This window comes from Motacilla alba, chromosome 3, assembly GCF_015832195.1.
Source record: "Motacilla alba alba isolate MOTALB_02 chromosome 3, Motacilla_alba_V1.0_pri, whole genome shotgun sequence".
Classification (NCBI taxonomy): domain Eukaryota; kingdom Metazoa; phylum Chordata; class Aves; order Passeriformes; family Motacillidae; genus Motacilla; species Motacilla alba.
In genome coordinates, this window is record NC_052018.1 from 105,888,380 (window position 1) to 105,910,498 (window position 22,119).

At 48.8% G+C, this 22,119-nt stretch overlaps 1 protein-coding gene across 2 annotated transcripts in view; it reads left to right on the top strand.

Annotated features, from left to right (window-relative positions):
- The first annotated feature begins 7,439 nt into the window (after positions 1-7,439).
- PARP1 (poly(ADP-ribose) polymerase 1) overlaps positions 7,440-22,119 on the top strand; it is a 33,053-nt gene continuing 18,373 nt past the window's right edge. Inside the window, exons 1-7 of one of the 2 annotated variants that reach the window (XM_038133040.1) lie at positions 7,440-7,616; positions 11,336-11,498; positions 11,976-12,094; positions 13,224-13,438; positions 18,698-18,794; positions 20,256-20,372; positions 21,823-21,999. In XM_038133040.1, coding sequence (XP_037988968.1) covers positions 7,497-7,616; positions 11,336-11,498; positions 11,976-12,094; positions 13,224-13,438; positions 18,698-18,794; positions 20,256-20,372; positions 21,823-21,999 — 1,008 coding nt within the window. In that variant the 5' untranslated portion in view covers positions 7,440-7,496. Of the gene's footprint in view, positions 7,617-11,081; positions 11,233-11,335; positions 11,499-11,975; positions 12,095-13,223; positions 13,439-18,697; positions 18,795-20,255; positions 20,373-21,822; positions 22,000-22,119 lie in introns of those variants that run through there. The other variant, XM_038133041.1, reaches the window with a different exon arrangement.

The window sequence follows — 22,119 nt, forward strand, 5'->3', positions numbered from 1 at the left end:
TAGGGACTGAACATTTTGCCTATTTGTGAATGCATCAGATGCCCTTAGAAAGTGTATTTTTATTAGGACAAAGAAACCAATTATTGTTTAATCAGGATATCCCCTAGCAGTAATTAGTCACACAGGAGAACTAAGTTTCCCCATCATGAATATACAATTCAAAAGATGACTGCCAATATCAAATCCACACTCAGAGATATTGTCACGGAGTTGTGTGATTGTAATAGAGCTGAGAAATACTTCAGAAAGCAAATTTTATTAGATAAGTGGTCAGTGCTCCTCATTATGGCATTTACAAGCAGTTCAGAGTTTTCTGAAAGCAATGGGTTGCAGAGGAGCTGGATTGACTTTTTGCAAGTTATGACTCAGAAATATTTAACACTTCCAAACAGTGTAACCACTGCTGAGCTCTTAGCTAAACCCTGGCGTCTATAGGCAAGTAGTACCATGCAGATTTTTGGCAATTGAGGAAAGAGGGCATTCACAGCTTCTGGGACTGGACACATTTCTGTCTGAAGGCAGCTGAGAATGAGAGAGAACCTCTAAGGAGAGTGATGATGACAGCTCTGCCTGGTGTAACAGGAAACCTTCTCAGCAAGAGGCAAGGGAGGTGAATTATGGGGTAGTGTAGCCTCCACTGTCACCACTCATTTGTTGCACTTAATGAATTACTGGAATCAGTCACATAATGGATGCTCAAAGACCAGAAAAAAAACATCCTGCTGCTCACCTGGGCAGAGCTGCAGAGGACCCAAACAAATGCCTCCGGGCCTTTGCCTGACAAAAGGAGCCATTGAGGGTACAAGCAAAGTCTGTTTTCAGCTGCACTGGGAAAGCAAAGTTTCAGCTGTCTGTCTCCATCAAAATCAGATGGGATTTAGATTTTGGATAAATTATGGGGACTAGTGGGTCACTAATTGGAGATGTTTCAATTCCCTGTGCAGTTTCACTGCTCTTTAACAGAATGCTGTAAGAAATCCCCATTTCAAAGGTGGATTTGTTTCAGAGGCTGTATCTCTGCAAAGAGCCTGTGCAGCCTCAATCTACCACAGAGCACCCACGGGACTGCAGAAATGTCATTTTCTTCTTTACCCCAATAGCACAATGCTATTGAGAGTTTCATGGCTACTCTGTCCCTTTTAGTCCTCTGGCTCTTCTGTTTTGCTTTTCTTTGTTCATTTTCAAGGACCCAAACTGGAAACCATGCTCAGACTCTCCAGGTGATATCTTGTGCTGCCCAATATGTATTTTGGCAGCTCTTCTGAGCCAGGGGATACCCAGACTGATGGCACAGGTAGGGCAGGTATCTGCCACCCCAGGCAGATACAGGGCCATCTGCCCTGGGGTGCTCCAGGCAGGAGTCACAGCTTGGCTTTGAGCCTGCGTGGAGACAACATGTATTTGGGATTACAACCTCAGATGGGGAAGCTGCCATCCTTAATTAAACTCCTCCATAAGGCTGTAGCTTGGGATTGGCACACCCAGATCTCTGAGCATGACCTTTCCAAATCTCTCTCCTTGTTTGTGCTCTTGAACATTTTCAGTGCTGCAGCTGGTGCCTCCCTCCTTCGGCAGCAGAGCCTTTTACACGTGGCATGCACACGGGCAGGATGGTTAACAGCCCCACTGCACTACAAAGGGGAAAGATGGTGCTTGGGAACACGGTGGGAGAACAAGCTAATGGGCAGCATCCACACAAAAAAGGTAGCCAGGTAGCCCACGAGGGAGTTTGCCATCATTTCAAACTCTGCCAAAGGCTGACTGAATGGCTGTGGGATTAGCTCAGGGTTCTGGAGACTCTGCTTTTTCCTTGGGTGTGATTTCTTATCCTTGTTGGCAGGTAGCAGAGATCAAGAATGGACTGCTGCTGCCCATGCAGCAAGTGCTCCTCTGTCTCCAGCTCACTGGGCTGAGCATTTCAAGTGAAGGAGCCATGGTGAGACTGAAGATCATCTCTTCCCCAAGTCATGTCTCCTCACTGTCATCATAAATTAGGTATGGACTTTATCTCCAAAGCTCACTGTTTTATGTCCCTTTTAACATTTGCAATTAGGAGAACTCTAAACAATTCCTTTCAGCATTACTTTGCCACAACATCTGCCTTTGGCTGTAAGCTCTAGTTTAATTAACTTGCCACGAGAACAAATCTCCTTTTTACCCTTTTTTAATTTCCCACTCTCTAATTTCATCGCATAGTGATTTGTGTCTCGGTTGCCACATGGGGACACTAAAACAGGGATAATGGCACAGTCTTTCCTATGTGGGGATAATGTCAGGGTGAATAACCTCAAAGCCTGGCAAGCACCCAGGTGCTAACTGTGGTAAGTACTGTGGCTGCACTTGGCTCTGCCACTGGCTTTGGAATATTATCCTCCCCAGACTCAGGATATGTAGTCACACCACTGAATTTACTGAAAGAAAGCTACTCAATCATGTTCCCAGGCAATCTGAAATGCTGTTTCTCCTCTATCAACCCCTCCTCTTCCTACACCTACTTTCCTGGGCATCTGAAAAGCTGAAAAAGCAGGTTTACTTAAGGGATCTTTCTAAAGAACAGAGGAACCACCAGAGCTGCTTCACACAGACCTCTGTGCTGGTCTGCAATGCAAAATTATTTAGAGGGACTGAGAAGGAGGCCAGCTCTGGGCACCTCTGCCCTGCAGGAGGAACACTCTAAATTCAGCCAAAGAGATTGCATATGTTAATGATCATCCAGGAGAGAGGAACCAGGGGAAGTTATTAAGCCATTCAAAACATGTTTTAGAACCCCCAGACAGGATGATAAGCCCTCTGATTTATTCCATGGAAAGAAAAGGCAGTAGGATGCTCAGTTAGACGGGGAGTGCACGATCTCACATCCCTTTCCCACTGGTGTAGTCTCAGGGATGCCAATGGGATGGTCACTTACATAAGCAAGAAGGCACAGCTGAGCCACAGCAGTGGTTGCCTGTAGCCTCCTGCCTGGATGCAAACAGGGCCATCCCAGCCACACTGATTATGTGCAGTGGCATGAAAAAGTGGGTCATCAATACAGACAGGATAACCTAGCACTGAAGGGGTTTTTGTTACAAAACTCTCGAGCTATCAGATATCAAAGTCCAGATAATATAAAGTCTACTGCAGCAACAAATCCAGGCTTGAGGAAGAACAGATCTGACTCCCCCACAGGCTGTAAGAGATCGTGTTCCCTGTATATGTCCAACATTTTCTCACCCCTTGTGAGATGCTTAGCAGGGTGGAAATCTTGCAGGGAGAACTCTCAAGCATGTGGCAGAAATGGAGCCCAAAGCAAGGCAGTCTGGAAGATTTAGTGCTCAGGGTTCTGTCAGCACAATCTGAGGGGAAGCACTTGGTCCTGTGACACTGAAGAGATAACTTATGTCTCCCTGGTACCAGAGTTTGACCTACTTCCCTCTGCCTTTCAGAGGAATCTAATGCAAAATGGCCCAGAAAAGGAAATGTAATTCTTTGTGGTGCCCTGAAGTCACAAGCCAGGGACCTGAATGCTTGGCACTGAATTTCACAGTGTGAGACACTCAAAACTGCCAGAGCTGGGGTTTCTTGGGCCATTCTTTTCTTCTTTACCATTTCTGTGCAGTTTGCCTCTGGAGAACAGGAAGTGCTGGGGGCATCCTGGAGGTGAGATTGCAGAAACTGAGTCTGTAAGAAAATTCCAAATATCCTGACATTTATGATGAAGCCTGCAGAGCAGACCTTTTGATTACACCCCCTTCCTCACCTACGCTCCTGTCCGCAGTACGGCGAGCTGTGGGAGCCCATGGGCATGTGTGAGATAAGGGTTGGTTTTCCTGGGAAGTGTAGCTCTGTGAGCACCAGCAGCCAGTTTGGCATCTCAGTGTCAGTATATGGAGATAACCAAAACACCTCTGAGGATAACTGTGGCATTCACATTCTCTGAAAAAACCCCTTCGCCCCGGATTTTTCTCCTGGGAAGCTGAGAAGCAGCGAGAGAAAAGGAAAACAGTTCTTATTTCATTTGCTTCTCCTCTGTTTTGCTCCTTTGAATGTGTTTGGAGCTTGTTTACCCACAGGTGATTGTTTCGTTGGATTCTGGTTGAGTTGTTTTGACTCTTTGGCCAATTGGGGCCAAGCTGTGTCGGGACTCTGGAAAGAGTCACGAGTTTCCATTATTAGCTTTTCAGCCTTCTGTAAGTATCCTTTCTGTATTCTATAGTATAGTATAGTATTTTTTAATATAATATAGTATCATAAAGTAATACATTAGCCTGCTGAGAACATGGAGTCAGATGCATCATTCCTGCCTTTGTCAGGACATTCCCAGCAAATACAATAGATAAAACCACGAGTTCTACTTGGGTAACAGAGAGGAAAAAAAAACCATTGGTCTCACACGTTGGTGCAGCACTTGTCATCCAACAGGATCCCAGAAGTCATCAGTCCACTGAGATGGGAATATTGTTAGAAAGGGACGTGAGGGATCACAAAGATCTTTCTCTCTTTAACTGCCCTTGCTCTTGCTGCATGCAGGCTCTGGTAAAACCCAGCAGCTAAATATGAGGGCTCTGGAAGAACTGGATTTACTGAAAGGGACGATGATTCCCCAGAAAAGTGGCCTTGCAGATGCCACTTCTCTCCAGAGCTGCTGCCAAAGCATTCCCTGTTTTGTAACAAAACTTGGTATCTATTTGTGTTAGCACTGACTCACTGGTGCCCCACTGCCCCGGGATAGAGGAAGGGATGTGCTGTGACCTACGTGTCACATTTGGAAAGACAGAGAGCAAGGCAGCTCTGTTGAGATCAATAGATTTATGGAAGGAACTAACATGATTTGGCAACTCTTGACACCACAAATCAGGATGACAGCCTACAGAGCAAATTACACTGCAATAAGAAGAACCATAACAATGTAATTCCTGCTATTTAGATGTTCCTCTTTCAAAGCAACACACTGCTTGTAGCCAGACAAACTCCTGTGGAATTCTCCAAGTAAGGCTGAAAGGGTTAAATGCCCAGAGCTTTGAGCCTGATCCTTTCAAGCAGAACCACCTACCCCCTTCAAAGAAAATCCACTAAACCCCATTTGGACTAGTGTTAATGTAGTATGCATTCATAACTGGGAAAAAAAAAAAAAAAAGGTTAAGCTTAGAAAAGCCATTTGTTACGGTCACTTTTTCATGCTTGCAAGCCTGTGAATGTCTGTGCACAGCTCTTCATGACATCTTACAGATCCTCTGCAAGTGTCTAGGCTGCAAGATGCAGAGCAGCAGTTTGGTGTTTGGGCTGCCTTCCTTAGGAGTGAAAGTGGCCCCAGCCAGAGGAAACACCAACAAGCACTCATTGCTCTTTTGCTCAAACACTATAAATAAATAACATATAAACAAAAGAGGTTTTTTTTCAGATAAATTGGACAAATCTTTGGAATAAAAATTCCCCCCAGGATAATGGCATGCAGGAAATCCCTGAGCCACAAATCTCATGAGGCTGGGAAATATTTGGAAGATCAAGTAGTGGTTGTTTGGCCTTTCTTATGTCAGCTCCTCACAGAGGCAGGATCAGGGTTAAACAGTCCATTGGCTTCACTTAGGATCACTCTTCCCAGCCAACCCTTAATTGTTGATTTGTTTTCCTCCTGGATGCCCTTGGATGGAGCAGGGTGGCAGCAGTTCTGCTGAACGGGTTGAATGCCACTCCACACCTCTCTGCTGGTCACCTTCAAACAGGGCAAACCCCTTGGCAGACATGCCAGGCAACCCACCAGGTCATGCAGATGAACTGTCCAGATGAATGGTACAGTAGAAGCAGGCACTGGGAATAATGTGCTCCGACTCCATGACTCAGAAGGCTGAACAATTCCTTTACTAAGCTATGTTATATTACACTAATACTTTATTAAATTACATACTGAAGAGGTAACTATATTAAAGAATGCTATACTAAAGAAAAACCCATGACTGTCTGAGACAGCCAGGACACAGCTCTGAGTGATTGGCTAATCACTCAAAACAACTTTCACCAATTACCAATCCACTTTGGGTAAACAATCTCCAAAACTCATTCCACAGGTGCAAAGCAACAGGAGCAGTGAATAGAGATAGGAATTGTTTTCTCTTCTTCTCTCTGTACTTCTCCAGGAAAAAAATCATTTGTGAGAGAGAGAATTATGTCTCTCTCTGTTCAGAGAATGTGAATGGCACAGAATGGGGTTTCCTCCCCATTTTTTCCCCAGGGTGGGACCAAACGCACTGATCTGCCTCTGAACTGCTGGTGTCTGGGCCAGGAGCTCCTGGAAGGAGTGGCCAGCAAGAGCAAAGCCTCCGCTGCGTGGAGCACCCGGCTGTCTGTGTGTTCGCAGCACCATCTAGTGCTTCGCAGAGATTTCTTTTCCTCCTTCCCCAAATCCTCAGTGATGTATACAGCGAGGTATCCAGTCCTCCCGGGCACGCCGATGGTCTCAGGCTGGTGGGGGGCTCGCTGTGAAGGCAAACCCCGCACAGCACACGTGTGACAGCCCGAAGAAGGGCAGCACAGGACAAAAGGTGTGCCAGCAGCTGAGGTTTGCTGAGATGCTGGTGTAACACTCCGAGTAATACTTGCGAGCTGCCTCAAGCCCATCCTGCCTTAGTTGAGCCCTAATTTCAGAATCTCTATAAAATAAAATTAATGACAAATACTTGGCAAGGGTTTGGAGTAACTTCAGTGCTCTCCTCTTTCTTTTTCCAGGGAAGCTGCAGAGCCAATGCCCTCTGCTGATAGTAGAGGATAATGATCCACTATGAGTAGGGGAAAAAAAATAATCCAGATTTAATTTATCAAATCGCTCTTTGATTTTGTCAGCAGCCCCACTGTTACCCCCAGGGGCTGGAGGAAACACAATGACAGAAGTGACAAGGCTGGAAGGGACCTCCGGAGATCAGCAGTCCAACCCCCTGCCCAGGCAGGGTCACCTGGAGCAGGTGACACAGGAGTGGGTTTTGGTCCAGAGAGGGACCCCACGACCTCCCAGTCCCTCGCAGCTGTTCCAGCGCTCTTCCACCCTCATGTGGAGAAGTTCTTCCTCACGTCGGCGTGGAAATTCTCGCGGTTTAGAAATTCTCGTGGTTTACTCCACGGCCATCGCTCCTCGTCCTGGAGCACCACCGGAACGCCCGCCTGGAAGCGGCATCACGAGGCCAGTATTTGTGTGCCGGAGAGCCGCTGAGCTCAGCGTCTCCCAAGGCGCGGGAGCCCGCTCTGTGTCCCTGGGGTGCGGGACAGGGACGCGGGGGGGGGTGGTGGCGGCGGGACCCGAACCCGCGACCCTCGGGGCGCAGCACGAGACGCGCCGCCGCGCCCGCCTCCCATTGATACACAGGAGGAACCTCCAGGCGCGGGCAATCGATGCCCGAGAGGCGGATCCGCCCGGCCGGCGAGGCGGGGGCGCGCGCTCGGCGCTCGGCTGGCGCTGCCGCGGGCGGGGCGGCGGCGGGCGCGCGGCGCGGGGCGGGGTGGCGGCGGCGGGCGCGGGAGCGGCGGCGATGGCGGAGCCGGCGGAGAAGCTGTACCGGGCCGAGTATGCCAAGAGCGGCCGCGCCTCCTGCAAGAAGTGCGGCGAGAGCATCGCCAAGGACTCGCTGCGCCTGGCGCTCATGGTGCAGGTACCTCGTGGCGGGGCCGCCGCGGGCGGGGGGTGGGGGCGGGCTGATCGGCCGCTCCGCTCGGTACCGCCGCCGGCGGGGCCAGCCCGGGGCTCCGCTCCCTCCGCGGTGCTCCGGAGCCGCTCGGCCGCGCCTTTCGCCGCAGCGGGGGCGAGCGCAGCCTATTTTTAGCAGAGGCGCCTTCGCTCGCTGCTGTGTCTGCAGAAGCTTCGGTGCCCGGGGCAGCCGTGCCCGCAGCGCTCCCGGGCGGGGGGAGCCGCTTGCCCCGCTCCCCCGGGCTGCAGGGGCGGCTGGAGCCCGAGCGGTGCAAAGTTCACCGGTCGGGGCCGGGGGGCGGCCCGCGGGCGCGCACGGAGGCGCTTTGTTGCCGTCCCGGGGGGCGAGGCGAGCTCGGCTGCTCCGTGCCGCGGGAAGCGGCTGCCGCTCGCAGCGCTCGGGGTCCGGGCCGGGGAATCCCCGCTCGCTTTGCATACGAGGCGGAGGAACTGCGGCCCGAAGGCTGTGAGAGGGCTGGGGCAGGCCCGGGTGAGATGAGCGGCCGGGCCCGGTGGTCTCGCTGGGCTGAAGCAGCTGCGTCGCAATCGGCGAACGGGCCGCGAAGGCACGGTGTGCTCTCCGCCGCCCTCATGCTATTATCTGCCTTTTGGGGAAGAGACTGCTCGGCTTGCTTCTGGAAGGAAGGAAAGAGCCCCGTCGTGTGTTGGGGGCTGGGAGCTGTGCGCGGACCCGGCGTCGCTGCCTGCTGCGGGAGGATGCGGAGGGAATCGCCGCTCTCCTGGCAGGGCGGACTCTGTCCCCGCTGGCTGCAGCAGGGCACAGGGGACGGGGCGCCTGCAGCGTGCTGGGGGCGGGCTGAGCTCGGGGGTGTTGCTGTGGAAGGCAAGCAAAGGCGTACGGAAGGCGAGCAAGGACGTGGCAGCGCGAAGCCCTGCGGATAGATGGAGGGATGGGTGGGTGGATGCTGTGGGTCCCGGCCGCCCGAGGAGCCGGGTCTGGAGGACGTAGCTCCAGATAGGGTTATTTGTAGCTCGCTTGTGCCCCTGGGAGAGGCTCCGCTTGTACGGGGCGGGGAGGAAGGGCACGGTCCCCCCTCGGCCGAGCTGCTGGCTGCAGCTCTGCCGGGGTTGGAAGCAAAGCTGCTGTCCCGGAGGGGAAATACCTGCCTGTGCCTTTGTTCCCCGGAGCCTCCTCCCCCCGGGGAGGGTGCGGGACCGTGCGGTGCCGAGCTGCAGCGTTTGCTCGCACGTGTTCCGGCTGCCTCTCCTTTTGTCTCCCCCGCTGCCCTCAGCCGCTCGCTGGAGCTGCTCCTCCTCCCCTGCTCCGGCTGCGGCTTCCTCACGTTTGTTGCCCCTTCCTGTCTTGCCCAGCACTTGGGGCTGATGCGGGGTGGGCTGCCCTTCGTCGGTACGGGGGGCAGGAGTTGTGTTCAGGTTCGCTAGGGTTTGGTTAATGGGGTGAGCTCCTGGGGACCGTGACATTCCTCACAGAGCCACTGCCTTTCGTTGCCAGACATCTCCCCAAAACTGCCGGTCTTCCACTTGTGTTTTTATTTATTTTCCCCACAACCTCTTGAATTTGCTTGCTGTGCCCTCTGTTAGTTTTTGTACCAGCAGAGCATCCCGCTGTAAATGCCTGAATTTCTTCCTGGGGAAATCCCCTGCAGAGCAGCCTCTGTGCCAGAGTCAGTGCATCGAGCTCTTCTGCAAGCTGTGCTGAAGAAATTAAAGGGAGATACAGACCGAGGTCGTAGTTATGTCTGCTGTAACCTCCCTTTTGTTTTGGTTCCTCAAGTGAAGGGCTCTGAATGACAGTGGGATTCTGGGTGCTTGGCACAGGGCAGGCACCCAGCCCCTGCAGGACCAGCACAGCTTTGTCTTTTGCTTCCAGCTGGAACTGAGCGGTTTCTGTTATCTGAACGCGCACTGTGAAAGTGAATCGGTCTCTTTTTTCCTTAGTTTGTTTAGGAAACTATGGTCTAGAGATAGGTGAGCTGAGAGAAGTTGTGTAAACAAGGCCCAGCTTGCCTAGAGGTTTTATTTTCCACACAGAGAAGAGTCTGAAACTCCATGTTGAGGAGATTACTCGCTGCTTGTATGGTTGTCTCAAAGATTGAGCCGGCTCTGCTCTCTTTTGTACTCCCCAGTGCCTTGTGCCCTCAAAGCCTCTGTGTTGGGAGCAGCCCCGAGTTGGGAGCTTCCTGCACAACTCTAGACATAAGCCCAGAGTCCATGTTGCAGGGCCAAAATTGCATGTGACTTACAGACACATTGAGAGCAACCGCAGGGTGGCTGCTGTGATGCTGTGAGGGGGACTGGGTGTGCAATCCTGGCTTGTGGGAAGAGCCCATCTGGAAATAAAAATGTCCTGTTAGAGTTTGGCTAGATGGTTTGTTCTTGTTTGGACTCTCAGCTCTGGTTCCGTGCTGTGGTCTTCGAAGCCTTTTTCTTCCTGCTCATGCACAAAGCTCTGCTGTTGGTTTTGGCTTGGAGATCTCCCTCCTGTTAGTGAGTGACACATGGAAGGCTTTCCTAGGTCGTTAGTTCTGTATCATCAGTAATTATAATTACACAGCACTGAGTATTATTAGTACAGCAGCTGTTTGTGTGTGTTATTTGGAGACAAACCACTGCAAGGTTACTTTGCCTGGTGGGTAACTGGAGTGATGCCAGGATGGTACCCACTGTGTCTAAGTTTTAAACAAGTGGGGTACTTGCAAAACAAGTGCTTGGTGTGGGGCAGGGCACTCTGGAGCTGCACTTCAAGGAGGACTTGGGTGATGCTTCTGATCACAGGATCATGGAATAGTTTGGTCTGAAAGGGGCCCTGAAGATCATCCGATTCCAACCCCCTGCAGTGGGCAGGGATGCCCCCACTAGACCAGGTTGTTCAGACCCCCATCCAACCTGGCCTTGAACACTCCCAGGGATGGGGCAGCCACAGCTTCTCTGGGCAGCCTTTCCCAGTGCCTCACTACCCTATCACTACGAGCCCTTGTGAAAACGCCCTCTCCAGCTTTCTTGTAGGCCCACTTCAGGTATTGGAAAGTGCTGTAAGAGAGCCCTGGAGCCTTCTGCAGGCTGAGCACCCCAAACTCTCTCAGCCTGTCTTCACAGGAGAGGTTCTTCCACCTTCTGATCATCTTTGTGGCCTGCTGTCAACCTCTGATGCAGAACTTTAACTGGGCTCTGGTGTTTCCATTGAATTTTGTCTCTACCTCCTGCAGGCCACTCAGGAGTTTCCTCGGGCCACAATCCTTGGAGCTGCCCTTCTTATCTTGTGCCCACCATGGGTTCTCCAGTATAAAGACTGTTTACTTGAGAAATGCCTCTCAGAGGGATTGTGGAGTGAGGTCAGCAGCCTCTTGTGCTGCCCAGTCTCACAGGGGCTGGTGCAGCCATGCTGAGGGTGTGACTTTTTTTTTTTTTCTTTCAGTGAAACAGATGGGCTGAGCAGCAGGGTGATGAACTGGTTAAGCTAGCTTAATGCTCCTTCCATGTCTTTCCGCTTCGTGAACATCTCTCCAGTAGCTTGTCTGTCTTATTAGATTTTCTTCTTCGACTTTGTCCTAAATAGTATCCATCTCTTGATTTAAAGAAAAATAAAAGGAAGAAATTGTGTATGTTTACCCAGATACTCCTTTTTATTTTGGGCTTTGTTTTGGTTTTCCCCTTGATTCTGCTTGAATTGTTTCATCTTGGCCTAATGTGCTTTTTTGCCAGTCACCCATGTTTGATGGCAAAGTCCCTCACTGGCACCACTACAGCTGCTTCTGGAAGCGGGCTCGAATTGTGTCCCACGCAGACATTGACGGCTTCCCCGAGCTTCGGTGGGAAGATCAGGAGAAAATCAAGAAAGCCATTGAAACTGGAGGCCCTGGAGGAGGTAGGCAGGAGCCTCATGGTGTTTGGAGGTTCATCTGGAGCTGTGCTCTCTTGTTGTGCTGTTATTATGGTGATTTGATGTCCATGTTGCTTCAGCGAGTGAGTGACGTCGGAAGAATTGCTGAGATGTCTCCGCACTCCAGGGCTGGGATGCTGGCAGTATCATCCAGCATGTTAAATCAGTGAGGAGAAAGAGCCAAGTCAGTTGGCAGATACACTGAAAAACATTTCTTGTTATTGTGATTGGTGTATTTAGTTTTCAGTTCTTTAATGTTAACAGTTCAGTGCACAGTTATGGTGGCTCTTTGGTGCTTTTGAGCATGGACTGCTTGTCTTGCTCTCAGTTCAGATTCTGGCCAAATGAGTGGCTGGAACCCAAGAGATTTATTAATGCAGACTGCTAACAATCTGGGACAGAGAATAAGAAAATAAGGGAATGCATATTAAAGCTGAATTCTGTATTTGCTTTGTTCTCCAGGAAAAGGAGGGGAACAGGAAGGAGGTGGTAAGGCTGAGAAGAGCCTAACTGACTTTGCTGCAGAATATGCCAAGTCTAACAGAAGTACTTGCAAAGGTTGTGAGCAGAAAATAGAAAAGGTAAAAAATTTATCCATTTCATCTTTTCTCTCACCCGTTTTAATTCAAACAGTGGCTTTTATAATTGCTTCCTGTCTGCCCTGCATATGGAAAGCACTTGCAGAGCTGCATTTCTATGTCTGAGCAGCAGCTGTGTCCTGGACAGCTGACAGTAAAGGCATCCCTCAGGCATGGTAGCCTGAGCTTCAAGCCTGGTGATCCCTCCTTTCACTTGGGTCTTAGAGCAGGCTGGGAATGCTGCTCACCAACATTTTGGTGGCAAGACAGCCACCACTAACTTCAGCTTTTCCTGCTTGTTGCTGCACTGCAAACCATCTACTTATTGGACATCTGAAAAGTAATTTGCAGTCAAACAGCATAAGATCATATTAGCATTGATGTTTGAGTGATAGAGACATGAAGTTAATTTTGGGATGTGCCTTTATGAGGCTTGTTCATGTGAGTTTTATTTGCCAAGCTTACTGGAAGTTGGAATAAAAACAACATGATTACCCACTTTGAGTGGATTTTTGATGCAGTGGTTTTTAGGGTAGTGAAGGGAAGGAGAGATCTTGATTCCATTTCAGAAAGCTGGTTTATTATATTATGATATATATTACAGTAAAAAAGACCACACTATAACTATACTACAAAGAACAGAGAGAAAGATTCATCAGAAGGCGAGACAGGAATAGAAAGGAATGAATAACAAAGTTCTGTGACTCCCAGAAAGTCCGAGAGCTGCTGCCTCCTCGATTGGCCCCCAAGTAGAAACATCCCACATAGACAATCGAGAAAGCACCTGCTGCATTCCACAGTAGCAGATAACAAATTGTTTACACTTGAAGCTGAGGCCCTTCAGCTTCTCAGGAGAAGAAAATCCTAGCAAAGGGATTTTCATAAAATATCATAACTACAGATTTTGAACAGAAAACCGCCTTAAAAGGTGACTTTTTCAACCTAGCAAGAGTACGTGAAAATGGTAGAGAAACTGTAGTGAAAGGGTTTCAGCAAAAAGTTACAGGCTTTGATAGAGGAACTGTTACTGCTTCACAGGTTTTTAGGAAGCATCATGTTGGTAACTTGTTAACATCCTGCCCCTTCCAGAATGGCCTAACAATTGCTCTTGGGTCACTTTCATCTCCCTCAGGGCCAGATCCGGATTTCCAAGAAGATGGTGCATCCTGAGAAGCCGCAGCTGGGAATGATCGATAACTGGTACCACCCCGACTGCTTCGTGAGCCGCCGGGCAGAGCTGGGCTTCCTCCCGGCCTACGGGGCCACCCAGCTCCTGGGCTTCAGCATCTTGAAAGCTGAAGATAAAGAAACTCTGAAGAAGCAGCTCCCAGCTACCAAGAGTGAAGGGTAGGTGCTTAGTGTAAGAAATTGTGTTGTCTGGAGGAGCCGTTGCCTTTAAATACATCTGTGTATTGAAATGCTGTGGGACGTTGTTGTCTCTGTTCGAAGAATATTGGTCATGGGAAGGTTTGGTCCTTCCTGTGACCTCAGAAATTCCCTGTCCCCGGGAACCTGCAGTCCAGTTGTCCCCTGTGACTGCCTTGAGGAAATGCAGAGACCTGCGGCTGTCAGACTTGAAAGGCTGATTCAGGGCTTTCAACCATAAAATAATGCTTGCATAGTACAAATGGATACTGGGCTCTGTGTCTCCTTGTGTGATACTGTTATCAGCAATGGTTTCTCTGCTCAAACCACTTGTTAGAGAATTGATTTGACATCTTCTATCTATGAGCTGCTGAACTGTGACAGGCACTGAATCTGATAATGGTGTTTATTGGCCATGTAGTGCTTACACTTGGATGCTTTTGTTTGCTGAATCTTTTATAGTATGTCTGAAATTTCATTGCCTTGCATTGAGATTTTCAGTGGAGGCTCTTGACAGAACTTGCACTGACAAAGAAGTGTTTCCAGGTGACTTGCTCGCTTTGTGGATCTTTTTTTTTTTAATGAAGGCTTTTGTTACTTGTTCTTGAAATGACTTTGCCTGGAGTCATGCTTCATAACGCAAACCAGTGTTGTATTGTCCCCTTGAAGGAAGGAACATTAGTTATTTCTGGACCTACAAATAAGGAAGATTTTGTCACTGGAAAACATTGGGCTTCTCTGTGTGCATTTTAGACTGAATTAAGCTTTGCTTTTGCAAAGATTCACCATGAAAATGTCCAGTGAGGCTGATGTCTGTTCTGAGAAGCTATGGCCATGTCACAGCTGTGCAGCCTTTGTCAGTATTGGTCCTTCAGGTATGCAGCTGATGTGTGTGGTGTGCAGTTCCTCGGCAAACCTGCTCCAGAAGCATTTGGCAGTGGTGTGGGTGCTGTGGGGAGAGTCCTGTAGCACCCCAGGAGGGAGGCTCTGGCCAGAGCCCTGTCAGGTTCTGTTCTGTTCACCTCGCTCAGCTGAACTGGCAGAGACCAAGAGGAGATGTGTGCATCTGTTGGGCAGCCTGCTGTCTTTCCATGCAGGGATTTTCCCTCTGTGTGCATTGCTTAGTGTAAGCAGAAGTGCAGTATTTTAATGCACTTAGAGGTTTTCAAGTAGTCCTTTGCTTTTTGTGCTGAGATGCAAGTTCTGCTTTGTCCTAGAACAGTGAGTTTAATAGGGTTATTTGTAGTTTTCTCCCATCTCCTCAGCAAAGCTCTAGAGATGTGACCGTATAAGTGCTTCTCTTGTCTGCCCTGACTCTGCTTTTCTGGGCCACTTCTGGGATGCTATGCAAAATATGAAGGCTTTGTAAAGAAAGGCCACAAAGCAGTTTGCCAAGTCACTGCATAAATAAAAGCCTAGAATTGCAGTGGAAAAAAGCTTGCACTGGTGATGGAGGGTAATGTGAACCAGGACCTCATGCCAGAAAAGCAGCAGGATGTCTCATCTTTCCTGCTTTCTAAGCACTTCCTGAACAAGCCTTGAAGTTGCTGGCTGGCTCTTCTGCTCCATTACCTTCTGCTCTTTGGGCTGTGCTTGAGCCAAGGGTGGTAAGGGTCAGTTGGAAAAATCGTTGCCTGTCAAACAAACAGAATGGGTGAGAGTGTAAATAAACAGCATGAGTGGTGGAGTGTGGTGTGCTAACTAGCTGGTGGTTTTGCTGCCAAGAAAGCACAGGAGTTATGGAGAAGCCAAAGGAAGAACACTCCAGAAACCTGAATTAGATGCAGTTACCTCAGATAATTCACCTTGTGCATTCGATCAGATAACAGAAATTACCAGCAGAAATTACAGCTTTTTGCAGAAATGATATTAAAGTGTCTGTTGCAAGTGAGATTCTCAAAATTATCTTTAAAGATATTCTAAATATGCTGCATTCTAATTGTATCTTGGCTCAGAAGTTTGTGCAATTCAGATGTGACACATCCAAATTTCAGGTGCTGCTGCTGCATGTCCGGCCCATGCTTCAAGGAGAATCTCAGACTTGGGGACTGCCCTGTCAGCCCTCTGTATAAAAGTGGCATTGAGACGTGCCTTTCTCAGATGGGAGAGGTGAGGTGTGGAGCAGGGCTACCCAGAATAAGTTGGAAAATCCTTTCTTTGTGAAGACCAAATATGGGAGGATTTACTGCAAGAACCTTGGCTCCTTTCCTCAGCCAGTTCTGGGTGAGACATGCAACCCTCCCTTGGGCTATGGGCCGTCCTGCCTAAGCACAACACTTGGCAGACCTGGGAAAGGAGGATCTTGTGTCCTTGCCTGCAGCTTCTCTGTGGAAAGAATGCCTGTATGCTGGTGTAGGAAATGCAGTAGCAGCTTGCGAGCTCCTTTTTACAGTATTTCTTTGGTAGTGTCTGTTTTGTCCTCCTGCTCTGAGCTGTAATACTTCCTGTATTTTCTGCCTCGCTTGTTTAGATGGAATTGCTGGCCAGGTCAGGAGTAAAGTGTCACTCTAGGGATGTCATGCAGCACTGGATTAGCTGCAGAGGTGACCTGAGGCAAATGCTAAGTGCTCAGGTCACCCAGCAGTCTAGCAGTGCTTTACAGAGAGGAGGTGAAAAAAAGAGTTCTTGTTCCTCCCTGCTGGGCTGCTTGCTTTATCCAGGGTTGTTGTGACTGTCCTTTCCACCTTTTCATTGTAGGGAGGGGAAGAGGCGAATGTGAAAAATAGAGTAGATGGTCAGGAAGGGCCAGGCCACAGTGGGACAGCTCACTTCCCTCTTCATCTCCTCTGAAGTTGGAATAAATCTTGTGTGGCCTTGTGAAAGTGAGGAGTGGTTTGCATTGCCTGGGAAATGCCAGTCCTTCCAGGCAAGCTATTGGGCTGTATCTGTCGGAGGTGGAAGGCTGTCCCTTCCCCAGCAGGAGAAAGGGTGTACACAGTAGCACCCCACTGCTGTGGGCAGCACACGGTTTTGTGGCTCGAGGATGGAAGATCCTTGTGTGTGTGTCCTTGAGTCAGTGAGGGTGTAGTTTACAGATTGTTCTAAAATGTGCTGCTTTGGGAAGCTGCAAGATGAAGTCAGCTTTGCCATTCCCTTCTCCAGGCTGTATAAAATGATCAGTGTTTGCCTTAGCCTTGGGCACGAAAGAGAAGGTGGTGACCCATAGCTTTATGCCTCCCTGCAGTTGGGATGATCCCTCCCACTCCATGGTTTGTTCCAGTGGCTGGAGCAGGTACTGTAACCGCTCTGTACAGCACTGCTGTTCCCTTGACTGTGAGGAGAAGCTGCCAAAGGAGTCAGTCGCTGCTGGAATTGGGACGCATTCCCTGGGTCACAGGGTCTCTCAGCAGTGATCGCCCTCCAGCGCTGCTGTGCTGGATTGGCTCCCTTAGGAGATGAGTTTCACTGTGGGAGTGAGTGCTGGCTTGCTGGAGGCAGCCTGGCTGTCAGCAGGCACTGCAGATACCCAGGGCTGGGCACCCCTCCTAAGCACTGACATCATGAATCCCTAGTTTGGGAAGGTGCAGAACGCTTTGCACTCAGGCTGGTAGGTTTTTCCCAGATTCTGTTGTGTACTCCTGACTCTGTCAAAACATAGGGAAGTCATTGTCCTCTTGACAGGGCTCAGTGGATGCTGTGGTCTTGCTCCCAGCAGGGCCTGCAGCCGAGGAGGAGAGAGGACTTGCTTGGCCTGGGAATTTTGGAGGCACTGCTGTGTGTGTGTGCTGGAGCCAGTCCTGCCACACTGGTTGCCACTTGCCTGATTCAGAACACAGGGTGAAGTTTTCCTCAAGCAGTTGCTGGCGGCACAGTGTGGCTGTTTCCCTCCCACCACGAGGCAGGGAGATGTACAGCACAGCCCCTGCTCACTGATGGCACCTGGCAGGAGCACAGCTGGAAGATGAGACCTTCTGCCAAACCAGTCCCTCAAAGTGCTCTGAACTGTGGTTTGGTCAGAGGTGCTAATGGTGGGCTGCTGTGGCCACTGCAAATAAAGTGAGCACAATTTTAGGGCCAGGCAGGTTACTGGAACATACAGGTCTCCTGCAGGAATCTCTGGGAGGAGAGTACCTACTGATATTCTTAGTCTTAATGGGAGCAAAGTCCTAGAAAGACAACAGTTGAAAATTGTAAGTTGGAGAGCAATCAGAAATGTCAACTTCATGACTTAGCCCTCAGCCACAGCTTACAAAATTGAGAGAGGCTTTCTTTAAAAGAGAACTGGCTGATGTTTTGTAACAGAAAGCATCTCTGTCAAAATGGAGTGTGTGATCCAGGCTGTGTTCGTGCTCTGCCTCGAGTTGCAGGCCTGTCCTGTCTCAGCTGGGATAGAATTTCCCTTGGCATCCTCACAAGGAGAACACACACTCCAGGCAGATGAAGGGGGTGGCATAACTCTGGAAACATAAATGATCTTCTGAGGTCCCTTGTCACTCTGAAGTCTGCCAAAATCCCCCAGCTTTCATTTGGGTTTCTTTTTCTAGTCTTTCTGGAGCAGTGTTTTCTGTAACTTCTCCCTTCAGCTCTAAGGCCTAGCAAATAGCAATAAATGTCCACACATGCAACTCTCAACACAAAAGCACTGTGAGCCTGGAAGCATTTTCCAATGCTTGCACCTGAAACTTGTGCAACAGTGCTTGCACTGAAATTTTCCAGAAACTTGCACCTGTTTGGTTTCAGATGCCTGACTTAATTCCAGTCTGAAGAGGAACTAGGTGGGAAATACCTATTTTCCCAGTGTGTTAACTCATTAAAGTTCCTGTGTTTGCTCTCCTTTATTTCAGTATAGGCTGCCTAAGCTGATCAAGCTGTTGATTCAGCTGATAGACACCGTGGTCTTTTAACTTGCATTGCTACACCTCCCCAGATTTGGAGAGCTGTTCAGTGATCCTTAGGTATGCCTTTGGTGTATAGAGGAATAGAGATGAATATAGATGCAGATGAATATGCCAGCGAATGTTGCAGTCTTTCACGTGCTCTTCTCCCACACCACACAGTTACCCTGTGGAAAACCTCTAAGTGTACCTGACCTGATTGAGGCAGCTCACATTGCAGAGCCAAGTGCAGGTCTATAATCTAGCACTGAGGAATTTGAAAAATTGATTTGCCTGCCAAAACGGAGGATATTCAAGCCTCTGCAGATATCGGCAGTCAGTAATCTGAGCTCTGGTAACTGCTGGACAGCCATTTCAACAGCTTCCTTTCATGTGTGTGTGGTTTTGTTTTGTTTTTCTCTATTAGAAAGAGAAAAGGAGAAGAGGTAGATGGAAACGCGACTGCAAAAAAGAAGCAGAAAAAAGAAAAAGAGAAAGAATCAAAGCAGCAGAAGCAGCTGAAGGTGAGTTTTAGCTGCTCACAACCTGAGAACTGCTTTGTTGGAAGAGTGCAGTGTCAGGCACTGACACTGAAGAGGCTCTAGAGAAGGCAGTACCTTGTCCCCAGAGAGAGCAGTGGCAGCACAGACCATCCTTGTGTCCTGGTGCTGGAGCTGCCCTGTCCCTGAGGCTTTGCTGAAGGGAATTCACCCTGCCCTTTCTCTTGAAAGACATAAAGGATGTTCTCTAGGACTTGGGCTTATTGGATTTAAAGAGATTAGGTTAAATGCCTTTTTTCTGAGAGGCTGGTTCTGGGCTCCTTGCTGTGTCATCTGGCTGTGGTGGCTGGAGCTTGGAGCCTGAGCACTATTGCAGAAAAGCTTGGAAAACAATAAATAGCTCATTGTAAAAATTAAACAGCAATAAAGTGTGCGACTAGCTTAATGAAAAATCAAATCTTTTTCACCCTCTGGGAAGATGTGTTCAGTTTGTGGGTACAAATTGTGATAGATCACAGCTTTCTACCTGTCACTTTTTAGAATATTGTGGGAAGAATCCCCAGTAGAGCTTCAGGAATTTTTTATTTAGTAAAAGTTCCCAAGGGAAAAAAAAAACCAATACCAAACAACAAAAAAACCAAAAAAAAACCACCTAACAATCTGTCTGTGCTGTAACTGAGGTCTTAATGGAACTGTAGAAAAATGCTGGCTCTGGCTTTGTACAAAAGTTGTTTTTTTTTTGTTGTGTGGCAGCACCATAACTTTCAAAAAATATATTTTTAAGGTTTTGCCGCTGCAGTGTAGATGTTTAGGACAAATGGAGGCACTTTGTGGACGAGGATTAACTTTGGGTTCACTTTTTTTACAGCATTTCATTAAGCATGATCATTGACACTGAATATTACACCACTTAACCCAGTAAACCACTTCTTCCAGGGCTGATTACATTTTTGACTGTAGCCAGTGGATTACATTCAGAAACTAGTTAAAATATTTTAGGATGCTTCTTTGCTTCTCAACCCTTTCAAGTGCTGTAGAAAAGCCCAAAAGAATATGCATGCTCCTCCACACTGCTGCAGGTGTCTGATCTGGTAGAAATTCCTCTAATGCTTAGTTATCTTAAAAAAAGAACAGTGGCAATCAGCATTTGTGATCTTTTTTTTTTCTGGAAGGCTCAAATGCAGCTGCATCCCCACTGTTCTCAGTGTCAGCTAGGTAGGTAAAATTTGTAAAGAACGTTGAGACCTTTCTAAGTAAGGGCACTGACAGATGAAGGATATGACTTTAAGGGTCTGTTTTACGTAATTGGTAGTAGGTGTGACTCTCCCTTTTGGTAAAGTTACTGGTTCTTGGAGCTCTTAATCTCACAATCTGTGTGTAAGATAACAGTGTCTTACTAAGACCTTGTGCCCATACTGCAGTTTGAGGAGTGTTCTTGGCTACTTGCAGTCGATTGCTTTCTAAGCTGCTGGGTTTTGTCCACAGGAGCAGACAGAGCTGATCTGGGGCATCAAGGATGAGCTGAGGAAGGTCTGCTCCACCAATGACCTGAAGGAGCTGCTGATTGCCAACAAGCAGGAGGTCCCCTCAGGGGAGAATGCCGTGAGTTTGGCTGGAGTTGCTCTGCGTGTGTGCGGGGTCTTGGAACTGGTGAGGTTGACCTGATCCAGTATTACTGCAAGGTCCACAACGTTGAAGAATGTTCCTAATGTAACACTTAAGAAAAGAAATTTGGTGCAAATCCCAGTCCTTCTGTCCCAGGACTCTGGTATTGCTGTTACACTTGCTTGTGAAGGGTGATGTGGTGGTGAGTGATGCTGAATTCAGCATCTTTGTCCTGGTGTCATGCCTTTATTCTGCTATGCTCAAAGTTTGGTTTTTTTTTGTGCTGGCTCTTCATGAGCAGGTTAGTTAAGGCGCTTCACCTGGCCTCCCTCTACTGTTAAATTATGCATAATGATGCAAAAATTGTACAAATTCTTTCCCAGTCTCTTTTCTAAAAACAGTCCATTTTGGTCTATGTAATTTGTGAAAGTCTGCTCTCTTTCAGAGCCACATACTGCTTTAAGTATTTGTATTTATCAGGACTCTTTATAAGGAGTGTGGGCTGGTGTGTGGGAAGTGTCTAGACTCAAAATGATCATGGAATACTCTTAGGCAGGAAAACCTGGACTTATCTGAGCCTACAATCCCACCTACCTCCTCATGTGCTCAGATGCAGTAGCTCGTCTTCTCCCTGGCTCTTCTGGCACAGCAGCCTGCTCAGGTGCTGTGTGGTAGGTGTGTTCTCCTGAACCACAGGATTATAGAATGGGATTGGAAGATCAAAAGATGATCTCTTTGAAGCCCCTCCTAAATCAGGTTGCTCAAAGCCCCATCCAACCCAATCTTGAACACTTCTAAGGATGGAGAATCCACAGCCCCTCTGGGCAACCTGTTCCAGTGCCTCACCACCCTCAAGAGTGAAGGATTTATTCCTAATATCCAATCTAAACATACCCTCTTTCAGTTTAAAGTCACTACAGGGCCTTGTAAAGTGCCTCACTGCTCTCTTGCAGACCCTGTTTAGGTTCTGGAAGGTCTTACAAGGAGACCTGGAGACCTTTTCTCTAGGCTGCACAATCCCATGTCTCAGCTTGTCTTCACAGGAGAGATGCTCAAACCCTCTGGTCATTTTTGTGGCCCTCCTTTGGCCTCTCTTCTGCAGGTCTCTGGTGGGAGCCCCAGATCTGAGTGCAGCTCTTCAAGTGGTGTCTCTTGAGAGCGGAGCAGAGGGGGAGAATCCCCTCCCTCTTCCTGGAGAGGAGAGACTGAGCCAGGGGTGTGAGCAGGAGGAGCCTTGTGCCATGCCTCTGAGGCATCCTATCTCCATCAGTGCAGCTGAGAGGCTTGCTTTGTGTTCAGAGTGTGTGTGACCTGCTGGAAATGGCTGTGCCAGCAGCCTGGCAGTTGTGTTCTTGTGCAGCCCAGGGTTACACTGTGTGTGTGTGTGTGTGTGTGTGCTTCCAGTCTCCTCCTGCCATGACCTGCTCTGTGTTCCTTGTTGCTGCAGATCTTGGACCGAGTGGCAGATGGGATGGCCTTTGGAGCTCTGCTGCCCTGTGAGCAGTGCAAGGGGCAGTTTGTGTTCAAGAGTGACGCTTATTACTGTTCAGGGGACATCACTGCCTGGACCAAGTGCGTGGCTAAAACACAGACTCCCAACAGGAAAGACTGGGTGATCCCAAAGGTGAGTGTTTGCTGCATATCTGATGCTCTGAAGCACATTTCTGAGCTGAATGAACAAGCAGCACTCAGTGCAGGATGCCAAAGAGCAGTGTGCTGCAGCACTGAGCAGCTATGACAGTGG